Source organism: Sprattus sprattus, assembly GCF_963457725.1.
Source record: "Sprattus sprattus genome assembly, chromosome: 11".
Taxonomy (NCBI): Eukaryota; Metazoa; Chordata; class Actinopteri; order Clupeiformes; family Clupeidae; genus Sprattus; species Sprattus sprattus.
Genome location: NC_137909.1, coordinates 14,434,392 through 14,448,383, shown reverse-complemented (window position 1 = coordinate 14,448,383; position 13,992 = coordinate 14,434,392). Strand labels below are relative to the sequence as shown.

At 40.5% G+C, this 13,992-nt stretch overlaps 2 protein-coding genes across 2 annotated transcripts in view; one reads left to right on the top strand and one right to left on the bottom strand.

Moving 5' to 3' along the window:
* Positions 1–4,100: 4,100 nt before the first annotated feature.
* On the bottom strand, positions 4,101–5,535 carry dusp26 (dual specificity phosphatase 26; the record flags this gene model as incomplete). Its single annotated transcript, XM_080848093.1, has 3 exons — positions 4,101–4,303; positions 4,506–4,717; positions 5,357–5,535. The coding sequence occupies 3 exons, from the start codon at positions 5,533–5,535 to the stop codon at positions 4,101–4,103; spliced, it is 594 nt and encodes a 197-aa protein (XP_080704219.1).
* Positions 5,536–7,700: 2,165 nt separating this feature from the next.
* The window catches only part of ttc33 (tetratricopeptide repeat domain 33), a 34,120-nt gene continuing 27,828 nt past the window's right edge, over positions 7,701–13,992 (top strand). Inside the window, exons 1-2 of the mRNA XM_080846920.1 lie at positions 7,701–7,777; positions 8,474–8,696. Coding sequence (XP_080703046.1) covers positions 8,476–8,696 — 221 coding nt within the window. The 5' untranslated portion in view covers positions 7,701–7,777; positions 8,474–8,475. The remainder of the gene's footprint in view (positions 7,778–8,473; positions 8,697–13,992) is intronic.

Here is a 13,992-nt window from a genome sequence, read left to right as displayed (position 1 = left end):
CCGTCTGAAACACAATAGGCCCGCCAGAGCAACACGAACAATGATAAAACAACAACGATTTCCCTTACATTTCTTTCCACAACTTGTGGGTTTGTTAAATTGGGATGATGTCAACAATTACATATCCGGTACGAGGAACTGCTAATGTTGTGACGAGAGTACCAAACAGCTTTATTGTGTGGTTTCCTCAAGCTAAGCTAAAGAAGATGAAGTAGGCCTACTGACACATCTGGCGACAAACTAAACGCTGTCACGGTATACTGTGTAAGCTGCCTAGCCGTGAAAAGTAGAGGGACTCTAATTAAAACTACGACGAGTCATAACTCAACACACATGGATAGTTTAGTGCTACCCCCTAGTGTCTACACAGATAAACTAGTTCAGGTCTGAAAAAGCTGAAAAGGGGATTACTTGTGGAGGCGAAAGAGGCAGTGTAGAGGAAACAGGTCTTCTGGAGTGTAAATAGATTAAAATGTACTGTTAATTGGAATTTTCTGAAAGCTGATAAGTATAATAGGCCACTACAAATCTTGAATTACTGATATACTAGGCTTGATGTTGGAAATGTCATTTGTTTTATATCTGATTGCATAAGTGTGCTCTGAAGCAACACGTGGCTGTAGTTATTTAAAATCCATTTCATAATGTTAATACATTTTAACTGTGTCAGAATATCACTGAAACCTTTGGCTGTTGGTAAATAATACTGCCTTTTCTACTCTCTCCGCTGCAGGTACCCCATCATCCCTTACCCTGGATAGCCTGTGGCATGCCATAGTGTAATGCATTTGATTTAGAAATAATTGGCATTGCATAATTTATAATACACTTATAAGGTGACTTCTACACGTATAAGTCAGCCCTGTCCACTCACTTTGTCTATGTTCTTCTCTCTTCCTTTCCCTTCAAAACGAACAAATAATAACAAAGCATGTATAGAGACATTGCCATTCAATCAATTTTATTTTATTTGACAGTTCCAGTGATAGAAAAATAATGACCATCAAAAATAATTCAAGTATCACTATAGAAAGTCTGGTTATTCCAAATGCGAAAGTACAGTGTAGAAATAGGCACGCTCCAACAATACTTACACATTTACTACAATGGAATAACAACAATTTGCACAGACTAACTTAAGAGACACCTGTTCACCCAGTTACATTCCACACTTCTGGGGAAATTCATTCAGTTAAGGAACATCACCACTAAACAAAGTGAACCAACATTTCAAGATTTCAATCCTTTAACTTCCCTTCAGTAATTTTCATTCCAACACAGTTTTCATTCCAAAATCATTCTCTGTGAGGTGAACCTTGAGCCCCCCACCCCCCACCACCACCACCACCACCGTATTTGACATCGTCAGGTATAGTCAAATTGAAATACTGTGATAGCCATAAATCCTGCTAACCATAACACTCAATTTGCCTTAAAAATGAGCACAGGGGACTGGGACAGCTTGGATAATATGATGATAATTTTCCATGTCCATTGCGAGACACCACAGTAGATGCTCAGGCACAATCTGATTCCAGAACCAACCTGGCCCATATCTAGAGGCTCACCAAGGAGATGACTCCAGCATCACGCCAGGGCCTGATCTGCGGCAGAGTTAGCTATAGCCTGGCTGGAAACTGTACACGAGTATATAGTTTAGATTGTTGCTTCTACCTTTAATTAGATGTAAATGACATAGAAATGTAATTAACTAGTTTTCTCGGCAGTTAAATCAAGCATTTGGAATCTTTACTCACTCTACTGTAATTCTAGAATAGTAATGATTACTGGAAACGGGATCATTGCATAGAGACCTATTTTTGCTAGCTGTTAATTCTAAGGAACTCATCCAACATCATGGGTTGCTGTTACTAGATAGGAGTTGTGAGGATTGACAATTTACACTTGAAACACAGAAAGCTCCACAGAGAGTACCACAGCACTGTCACTGTTCACAAACCAAGTCTTAAATCTACCTATCTACAATTTGCTACATTTTTGTTGAGCCTGCTAAGCTTCACAAACATATAGCCTTTCTGTAAAACCCAATTCAAAAGAAAATAAGTAAGTATTTGATGTATGATGGTGCTGAACAACATTTAATACCACAGACCTTGAGGAATTATTTTCTTGAAAATGTTTTTTCCTACTGTCTAATCATAGTTTATCAGTGTGTAGTGGGATGGAAAAAAAACTATGTTGAGAGTAAAGGTGCACTCCCACTGCAAGCTGGTTACACCACACAATCGTATTGCAGGTGGAATTGCTTTCTACTTTGATGGATTCCCTCAATGGAAAACCCACAGACCTCCATACCCAGGACAGAGTAGGCTACCTGTAAACTGCTGGTGTAACTCTGCCTGCGTAATGAAGCCTCTGTCTCAGAAGCAGTGTTTTTGGTGGCTCCAGTAAAGACGGTCCCATCTCCCTAGGTCTTTGATTTGAAAGTTTTTATGCCTCACTCTCTCACTCAGGGGAAATCCCTGGTACAGCGAGTCATATTTCGTCTGGGTTGTTGGCTTGAACTTTGAAGATCACAAAGGAATGCTTTGCCTTGATGCCATACACTATTAGGCCTGTGTACCCAACAGGAAGTGTACTGTGCATAAAGATTCCCTTGTGCTGTCATGTATACAATTAAACCCTCCAATACAGTTTAGCTATACTGGCAGTTGTAAGCTGGATAAATATGTTCAAAACAGGTTTGAAATATATGGCATAAAATTGTCAGTGGTATTTTCAGGCATCCAGCTGCCTTTAATACACTGTTTCCAAGACCATTTGGGACACGGAGACTAGGGACTGGCTGACCTGTAACAAAAGTGCTTTTGAGTGATGATCCTTTGTAAAATGTGGGTATCAGCACTTAAAGAGTACCAAGCCAAAAGCTTCTTTCATAGAGATTGTAAAAGGAAGCAAAGGTATGCAATTCAATTATAATGCATACAAAATCAATACATATTAAACAATCTATTTGATGTCAGAGAATGTGGGTCAGTATGGGTGCCTGAGTTTCTTACTTGAACTTGTAGGTGGATGATATTCAAATCTTCATGACCAACTTGGATCTTGTATTTACCTGAGTTCCAAGTTGCATGTATTAACCACAAATATCGGGACTGGCATCCAACTAAAATCTTTGCACCCAACCCATGTCTCTACAATCCATGACACATCAGTCATAGAATTTCCACACGAGTATATGTTGTCTCCTGTATCAGCTGTGCCCATCAAGCACCTCAGCACCTGTACATGATCCAGCTGTCAGGATTTTTCTCTAAGAACGCATACCTTGAAATGGGTGTGCTACTAAAATGCTACTTTTCATGACATCCTTCGATGCTTGGTGCTAATGTATTAAAACTGCGTGTGTGTTTGATCCAGGGGGCAAATACTTATAAGGACCTAACCATATGTCATGGGCTTGCTATTGTGAACCTCAGGAAGAGCAAAAGCTGCATACAAACAGGAAATGAACCAATACACCTTTAAATAAAGGGTTCATGCATATAAATAATATATCATTGGAGGCTATGATAAAGTATTCATGACAAGCTGGATTATCCAGACCTGAAGCCAATGCGCAGCCGTTCTCTTATAAAAGTCTGTGAATGCAATTAAAGCTTTTCCTATTCTCTTTTGGGGGGAGGGGGCAGGCAAGTGCAAGTCTAATGCCACACCACATGCTACTTTGGTTTGGCATTCAAATACTTCAAGACAATAAAAAGCACTTTTCATCACTGATGTCCATGATGTCCAAGAACTTCAGCCAACAATAACAATGATCTACTGTGATATGATGGACATCTCTAATGTGTCGTGATATGAAATGTCTGCCTTCTAATTAAAATCAACATGAAGTTATAAAGTAGTCCAGTGAGTAGTATAGTGCCATCCTAGATGCCACTGTACAGGACTGAATAAGGCATTGAGCACATACATCCCCAATGTGACGTATACATTAAGGCATATCTACTGACCACAATGCATAAGACTCTAACCAAGACTCTGGCTCTGTACCTGTTGGTTTTTGTTGTTTGATGTTTGTTTTCCAGAAAAAGCATCTGTAGTTTTACCCCAGAAACAACTCAAATCTATGTTTATGACCCCCTGCGGCTGGTGCGGAGGATGCCATCCAGGCCGTTGAGCTGGCGCAGAAAGCCTCGGTTGGGGATGATGCCTCGATGGTCCTTCACTGTCTTGATGGCCTCCACCAGGGTCATATTCTGTCGGATCATCAGGTAAGCCAACACAAGTGTGGCTGATCTACTGACGCCAACGGCACAGTGCACCAGAACTTTCCCTGCAAGAGAAGAGTAATATAGATAAGTTCATCTATCACAATCACCTTCTGCACAGTTTGCCATGACATTCATTTCCCACACAGACATTTTGAGTGAATCCCGGCTCAGAGAGGGCGGGGGTGTATCTGCCCAAGGTTGGCCTGACACAGAAAGAAGTTGTGATTTTCAGAGTTGAGATGCAGCTCCTAAACCTTTGCTCACCTCCTTGGCTCAGTGCTTTGTGAATGAACTCCGAAGCCGGATAGAAATTAACGCTCATGTCGAACGTAGGTAAATCATGAGCCTCGATGCCCTGGTAGGTGATGTTCATGCCCTCATAATAATCTGCGCCGCCTCTCCACTTGTTCTGGGCACAGTTTAGGATGTGGGTGATGCCAAGCTTCGCAAGCTCCCGGCGATCTGAAGCTATCTCCCTGCACACAGCAACAAAAAAAAAAACAGAGACCAATGTAACAGACCATCTGCACAATGCCAGTGATGCCATCTTGAAGCATCCTCTTGTTTTCAGCGAGTCAGCAAAAAACATGGCACCCAGCAAGGCTATAAAGATTATTTTGTAATGATTAAGTAAGCCCATTGTTTTGTAATAATTAAGTAAGTCTATTGCAAAAAAGTGGCAATATAATATATATATATATATATATATATATATAATCATACAGTAAAAACAAGGTAATAATAATTGTTTTGTAATGATTAAGGAAGCCGAGTACACAAACAGAAATGCAGACAACACAGAAATACAGTAATAAAAACAAACCAAATTTCAATTAATTCATTATTTTTTTCCTTTCATGCAAATCTGAGACTGAATATGTCATCTTTTTCTCTAAAGCCAAAAATAACACACCATATTTATTTAAAAAAAAAAAAAAACAACAAATAAACCTAAAATGGAAGATGACAAAAATAATAAAATCAGCCTCTGACCAAATCAGTAATCATAGTCACATAGAAATAATTGTTTACAATGCAAAGTTAATGGCATGTTTCGACATAACTCGTAATATTCAAATTAAAGAAAATTATATTGTTTGATAGGTTGTACTTACTGGTCTCCGATATAGAGGTTTGGCCATACTTCATCGGCGTGGTTACAGGCTGTTTTCCCGGTGTACAGCAGCCTTTCCAGCTCGCCTACAGAGAGCATGGGAGATCCTTTCTCAGCATCCTTTCGACTCGGTGATCTCGAGTTGCTCCTGGACCGGGAGAATCTCGACATAAACGCCATCTGGGACGTCAAATGGCGAAAGGTGTGTTAGGCACGGAATTATCTAGACTACCCAGAGAGATAAATAGTGAATTTGGACAGACATTCAATTGCACTTATTCGTCATATTTTGTTGCGCCAATTATTTTTTTGAATAGCGGAGATATAGTGTTTTTAGTTATTAATTGATAGACACATTTAGAAAAATAGCCTAAGCCTTTGCACTGGTGCCGTCACAAATGAAAACGTCTTCATTGTATTCGCACGTAATGAAATGGAAAGAACCTTATCCGTGAAATATTATAACCAATACGGTTATATTCACCGCTGGGTGATAAACAAATCACATCATGCGTACGTGCAGGGCTTGTATTCAGCATTCCACTACACCACGCATGTTACGGCCAATCGCGAGACAAAAGAAACACTTCAATTTCACTGAATAAGGGCCGCAGTCACATACCTTTCATTCGTGATAACGGTGCTTTGCTAAATTAAATCCTTTCGACTGGAGTGGTACACAAACACTGTGCGAATATTCCAGCTTGTTTCACGGGGCCATTTTTGTCTTCATGGAGGATGCTGCACAACAGACACACCCCCAAAACCTCAGCATACACTCCACAAGTGTGTGACATGGCTTGAGAAGAGCGGGCTTAGGTTTGTATTCACAAAACTGTCCATTTCACTTTCTTTCTTTTTTTACAGTAAGATAAGCAAGTAAAGGACAAATAGCCTTAGCAAGATGGCCATGCAGCCTATAATCACAGCCAAGTTATTTACAGGAATTAGCCTATGATGGTCTGAAATAGAGTTTTAGGTTATCATGACATTGTGTTAGAGCATACGATTGATGCAGGATAGGTCTACTAAGGTTATTTTAAAATGAGTGTATGTTATATCATGTTTGATCACCATCTGTATAACGTTCTTGGCAGTTTCTGGATCCTTAGGGCGAAGTACATAGGCCTAGGTTTAGGTCATCACATTTGGTTCTCAGAGAGCAGAGAGCTGGGTCCAGTGCCTGGTCTATCTGGTCTTTTTATATTGTATATTTGTGTCCAGGCGTTACACCTTCACTTATTTGTCATGCCATTACAAATAGGCACAGCTCATCTTCGGGCTACCACTCAACACAAGGCACTGATTCCTGTAATAAGGCAGCGTACGCAACACTTGGCAATGGGGCACAGAAGTATTACAGAGATCAGCTCCTTCTGTTGAGAGCAGGTTAAAGAACATGACTTTTTATAATGGCAGACAGAACAGTGTTTTGGAAAATATTTAAAGGGGACCTCAATTTCAATGTTCACAATTTAGTTTTTTGAGTCTATTTTAATAGATTTTCATGCTTCAATGATCCAGAAAACACATTATTTTTCTCAAACTGGACATCTACCCATCCTCTGAAAGGGAAAAGACAGAAAGCATAATAGGTCTGCTTAAAGGTTTTGGCTTCAGAATGAAGGTGATGGGCCCTCACAACCTTTGGGCCCCTTGGTCCTGCATGACTGAATATATTCTTGATCTGCTCATTTGTAAAGCACTTTGAATTGCCATTGTCTATGAATTGTGCTATATAAATAAACTTGCCTTGCCTTGCTCACGTCGATCTGAAGCAACCTGTGGTATTCCTTCAGCCTCTTTCCCACTACATTATTCCGTATAGCTCAAGGTGTGCGTGATTCTAATCCCATACACTTTCTGTCAAATTTTGCTCCTCTGTTCGGTGTCTGTTCAGTGTTTGCGCAAAAAAAAACGCAAAAACGAAACCGAATCGCTGACTGTATCTTTAAGGCAGTTATTCGAACCTGGCCATGCATGCTGTCATAATTTGGAATACAGACATTGACTGAGACCTCTCAGAGAAGGCCTATGATAAAATAGGGTATTATCTGACTGCATGTTGGCAAATTCTAGAGGCAGCTGCATTCAAAATGCCTATGAGTAAAAGAGTAGGAAATATATTTACTGGGAGTTTTTGTGTTTTAAAATCAATGTCAAGAAAATATGATCAACACTAACATCAGCATCCAAGATCATTTAAACAAGAATGTGTGATCAACAAGGACATTTCGGGCTATATAATGCTTTTAATGCTGCGCTTGTTACAGTATGCGCCTACTGGAGACTTTTATTATGAAGACTGAAAAAAGGAACGCCACCAGGAAGTAGTTACATTTTTGCTGCAGGCGTAAATGATGGCGCCAGCTGCTCTTGTTCATGTCAAAACACTGACTGGACTACACTTTGCATAGGTTTAGTAAGTATTTAAGCATCTTGACAGTCTGTAACCATTGCTTGTCGTTATGTATAGTATTCATTAATGTCCATGGAACTATCATTATCGTTCGTTTTATTTTATACATATAACTAGTTAGCTAAACAGTAAGGTAAACATTACTCACTGGGTCAGGCCGCTTGCTGGCAATAGATCATTCAGGCAGAAGCGAATTGCTTGCTACCTTACCTTTCGAACAGTCTTCCACAGTACAATATGGTTCTATGGCTGGCTACTAGGTTAATCAAGATTTGATGCGCAACGTTAGCTAGATTTTTGGAGATCCGAAGGATGTTGCCAAGTTCACATAGATAGTAGGCCTGTAGCTGAGCACTTGGTTGCGTAGTTTAAACTTCAGTTCACAACACAGTATGTAGGCCACCTGAGCTGAAGACCGACATTGCACTGCGCATTGCACTCTGCAGGTTAATGAAATAATATGAAACGAAAGTGCAAGTTATTATTTCATGAAATCAATAACTGAGAATCACTGCAATAAAATGCCATTTTGAGTGAGCAGGTTCTTGCTTTCATATGACAAGTTGCTCTATGACATGCATTTTAAAGAAAAGTCCCTCTTGTTCAGCAAGGGCATAGTGGTAAATAGTTGAGGTGTGTTCACTTTCATTAGCAGTACTTGACTGACTGTAATGAATCAGCGCTATGTGTTCCTGGTAGAAATGGCTTCGTTTGGGTGGAAGAGGAAGGTTGGGGAGAAGGTTTCCAAGGCAACAGTGCAGCAGTTCGTGCAGGAATCTGAGGAGAAGAAGGATGACATTGAGTCCGAAAGTGTGGACTGGCTGCACGCAATCAAACGCAGACGAGAGATCCTGCTGGAGGACTGTGTCACCAGGAGCGAGCGTCTGAAGGATGAAGGGACGGTACTGGCTGAACAGGGCAGGTGAGACTGATACACTGTGTCTGTGTTTAGGCATTATTAAGTATGGCTAAGAAAGACGAGTTAAAGTGTGTGTGTGTGTGTGTGTGTGTGTGTGTGTGTGTGTGTGTGTGTGTGTGTGTGTGTCTAAGGGTATCACAAGTACCAGTGAACAGGTGAAAAAGGTGTTGAACTGTATGTTTGTATGTCTGCCTGTCCTGCACCATGTCTTTCAGTTTCCTGACTAGTGAGTTTGCCAGTTTGAGCTAGTCATTTTTTTCAACCGATACTTTATGGCTTAGGTTGGGTAATAACTGATAAAAGTAAAAAAAAAAAAAAAAAAAAAAAAGATAACAAAACGATTGTACATGAACTGCAATGAGTAAACATAGAATTATGAACCATAATGCTACTTGCATGTTTTGGACAGGCATGGCATATTAGTTTTGCTGTGGATATGGGCTGTTAGGTATCACAAGCTAAGCATTTGATTCTAATAGAGCACAAACTGTCAGTCACTACTTGGGAATTTTTTTTATGTTTTTGTTGTCACTAAATCATTTGTACACACAAGATATGTCATCCTGTGCCCCGTTCATCGTAGCTCATTTAGTGAGTTACCGAGATCATTTTCAGGATTAGATAATAGAAGTCTCTCCTTTTGGTTTGTGGAAGCAACTTTGGATAAATCACCATAGCAACACATCAATTAGCTCCAACCTGCTCCAGTGCAGGCTAATTTAAGTGAAGCTGGATAATCTTGCCACACCCCCGGAAAAAGGAGAGATCCCATTGACCAAGAAGCGATATAAGTTAGATTAGCCTTCGTCACTCTTGTCGAGAGAGTCCTTTGCGATCACCAAGATTTATTCTATCATGATGAGTTCTTGTATGAGCGCCACCGATTCAGCCCACAAGGAATCATTTATTTACAAGATCTTTTCGAGACATTTATTGCAAACACCACACGCATTGACTTTCTTGCAGTTTTTTGCGAGTGGTACATTTTTGTAGTGTCGGCGATGCAAAGAAAAAAATAACTCTTAATTATATATAATTATATGACAGTGTTATTGGTACATCATATCATTATTGTTAAAAATGATTAAGGTGGACTCATGATAAGAATAGAGAGAAATACACACCATTTCTCTTCACTGCTTCAATGTATTGAATTTCTTATTATACATTTACCTTAAGCCATTTAGCAGACGCTTTTATTTAAAGCGATTTACAAGGAAATGTAAAACTACACTTGGTAAGGAGGGGAATCGAACTAGCAACTTTGTTATTACAAACCGACTTCTCTACCCACTGGACCTAAGTCAAACTTATTGTATTTTATACATACATAGATAACCCCCCATACACAGCTTCTTGTCTTCCTCTCGTAGCGCTGGTGGGGTTGGCTTTTGCCATGATTATGGTCTTGTATTCTTCATAAGCGTTCATGATCATCTCCTGCTCACCAGCGGAGAAAACAAGAAAAGGCTCTTTCTTTGAGTTCAGTAGACATTGTACCGTTAAAAAAAAAATCACCTTTGAAGTACGATGTGCACGCGCAATTGCCCTTATAAATTTAGTCTGGTTCAAATTAACGACATGATTTGGCCGTGGATTAGCCTTGGACGAAGCGATATATCCTGTCCTCAATCATCTCGGTAATTCAAACTGGCTAATGGGACAATTGATCGGCTTAACTTAAGCACTTAAGACGAACAAGGCCCTGATGTTGTAACCACAACCAAAATATTGTGACGACACAAATCTGACCATTGAAATGTGACAAGGGATCAGGTATTTTGTTATTACATTTAACCATGTATGGAGCATAGACTTGTAAAGTTGTGGTGAGGCTACTACACTATTTTTGGACGTATGGCTTGAAGGTTAAAAATGTATGATGGACTGTATGTCTACCAAGGTGGAATATATCTTGGCCTTTGCTGCTCACCTAATACTTCCCAACATAGAAATACATAAGTAGCCCCTTTCACATATGAAATACATTTATTTGGCAGATCAAAACAATCCGTAACCGATGTTGAATTGCCATTCTCACCAAGTCGTCAATCACAGAGAAGTTCTGTGTGTCTTCGTTTCACATGAAACAGCATGTAACAAATGAGTGGGTGCGAACCTCCATGAGATGAGTTACTTAAATAAAGTTACAATTCATGGCACGGCCATAATCTCATGCCAGTTAACCTATCAGTCTAGTGTATGGAGCCAATTTAACATTTGGCATTTGCTAGCTAGAGTGTGTTTCTATGAACTAATTATCTGCTTAATTAGACATGTATTTGGGGGCCAAAGTGCGAAGCAGCTCGGGCACCCTCAGTACCTTTTTTTGATTATAATTTTATGAGTTAATTGCAGCAGACTGTAACATCAGCTAGATAACTATGCAAATCGAATTTAAAACGTTTAAGGTTATTTAGTTGAATTGTCTTTAACTAGCTAGGTAGTTAGCTAGCATAGCGACTAGGCAACCATTTTCTGCATAACCTGCAAACAAAGTTGAATTGGGTTGGTTGTGTGCGTGTGCGTGTGTGTGAGTGACAGATTTTGCCAAAATTGCATTCTGTCTTGAGGTCTCTGTCAGACATAATTTCCACTACTTCTCCAAGCACACAGCAGCTCTAAACCAATGCCTGACGCGAAAGTTTGTCCAGTATGACTGATGCTCAGTGGATCAGTTTTGATTGACAGTCTTTCCATCATTCTTGGACATGGGTGCTCATTTATATTGGTAGTGCTGCACAGACTTATCCCCCGTCATTATTCAGATCAATAGACACATTTGGCAGTGATCTTATCTTCTCTGCAAATGTCATCAATGAAGCCATGTCAAAGCTTCATCAGACTTGACATCTGGTGAATGGCTTTCACAACCGGAAGTGCGTAGGTGGGTAATATTGTGTGTGCGTGATTATTTTCCCACAAGTTAACACGACCCACATACATAAAAAGAGGAGGAATTTGTCCAGCTACTTCCAGGCTATGGTGGGGTGCAAACAATGGAAATTCACCCTCTTCTCAACCATCACACACACACACACACTACCCCCCCACGATCAAACAGACATAGATTCTATTGTTATCCCTCTTGGCCATATGTGTGTGTGTGTTTGGCTGGGAAGCGGGGTGTTTCTGGGTTGCCTGGAAGTGATGCTGGAGGCAGTGTGACTCGTCACCCGTGAAGAGCCTGCTTGCCTCAACACTTTTTCTGCCTTATTATTTCCCTCCACTGACTCTGTTTTGGTTAGTTCAGTAAAGTCCAGTAAAGAAAATAACATGAAAAGAAAAACGTCTCAGTTTCTTGCTCCCTTAGTCGTAAATCTAGTGTGCACATTGATCCACGTAGCAGGAGCCAAGCTGGGGCTTTGGGCCAGGTAATGGGCTGTTGTTAAATGTCTTTTCCTCTGCAGGCTTTGCACTTTGGTCTTCAGGCTCTGATCCACACACACAGCAGTTCATTAGTCTTAAATGTGCTACGCTGAGCTCCTCATTGGGGGATGTAATGATGAAGATGTCTACTACTAGGAAGGTTGGCAGCCTGTGTCTGCTTCAGACAGTCAGCAGAGGGCGCTGGTGGTTTGTTTAAATGACTCTTTGTAGATGACTGTGTTGATGACTCTGTGTAGATTACTTTGTGTATATGACTCTGTGTAGATTATTTTATACTTTTTATTTGGTATATTATCTTAGTCCTAGAAAGCACACACCATAACACATGCAGTAACAACAGAAATTCACACACACACACACACACACACACACACACACTCACACTTGGCTAGCAAATATGTAGTTCATCCATCACATGAAGTGTTGCTTATTGCTGAACACTTGAAGAAGAGCTTGTCAGAGAAACAGCCTGCAGTTACTCCGCACTGATAAATAACAACCAAAAATGTTCATTCGTTTTTCGTGGGATACGGAGCTTGTGTAGCGTTATGTTATTGTGTGTGTAACTCTGGTGATAAATGGCAATTTAATATGTAAACTCAAAATAAGGTATGAATATTACATGGCCTGATCTCAAAATAAGGTATGAATTTTACGTGGCCTGATCTCAAAATAAGATTTGAATTTTACGTGGCTTAATCATTTAGCAAATGTGTGTCCTGCTTGTGCTTGGTGTGATTGAAGGCATCCTACATATGAAGCTCTGATGTTGGTGAGTCTTTATTGACGCTAATCCCTGGGCTCTCAGGGCTTGGGTTCTCTGAAAGGAGTCTTTTCTGCCTTGGATTATCTGTACTTTAGGGGAAAGGCTGCTGTTAAAGCAAAGCAGTCCTCATTAGGGAGGACTTTGCTTTCATAGACAACAACAAACATGTTTTTTTCGTCACTTTTCCTGTAAAGAGAGAGAAGCTGTCAGAAAAAGTCTGTGTGTGTGACAGAGAAAGATACATAGACAGAGACCGAGAAAACAAACAAAATGAATTCTGAACACAAAATGAACTCCTCTCCTCCTCTTCACTGGGCTGAGCTGTTATGTCCATTATCAGCCATTTTGCATAATGCATTATTTTAATGCATCTCAAATCATTTCCTGGTTAAACTAGTGGAAAGAAATTCCTTTTGGGTGAATTTGCAATCTCTGGTTTCTGTTTAAATTTGTGTGTGTGTGTGTGTGTGTGTGTGTGTGTGTGTGTGTGTCTCCAGACAAAGCTTCTAACAGGAGAATGTGTCCATATGGATGGAATGACTAATATGGACTCCATCCCACTAATGGATTGCCTTAGAGTGCCACCTTGTTGCCAGGTCAAACGAAGTAGTCAGTCAGCCTCTTTTGGGGAGAAAAAAAAAGAAAGGAAAAAAAATTGTCCAGGGCTGTGCGTCATCCAGGAGTGTATTTAGCTTGAGAGTGTGTTACTCAGGAGTGTGTGTTACTAGAGTGTGTTTGGTCTTGAGTGTGTGCTTTACTGGAGGGAGTAGTGAGCAGAGCAGTCCACAGCGCTTGACTCCCACACACAGAGACCTGACAGGAGAGGCTGTGTGTGTGCCCACCGAACCCCTGTGAGATGAATCACCAGCTGGATGAAGGGGTGTGTGTGTGTGTGGTGGGGTGGGTCTGTGGAGAGATGGTTGAGGACTGCATGTGCTGTATATGAGGCCGAAGAGACTGTCTGTCAAGCACAGCTTATCAGGGATGGGAGAGCTGAGTGAGAAAAGAAAGGCTGGTGGTGATGTCTTAAAACTGTGTGTGTGTGTGTGTGTGTGTGTGTGTGTGTGTGTGTTTGTGTGTGCATTTGTGGTTTCAGCATGGATAAGACGGACATCTTAAAGTCGTGTGTGCAATTTTGCATTC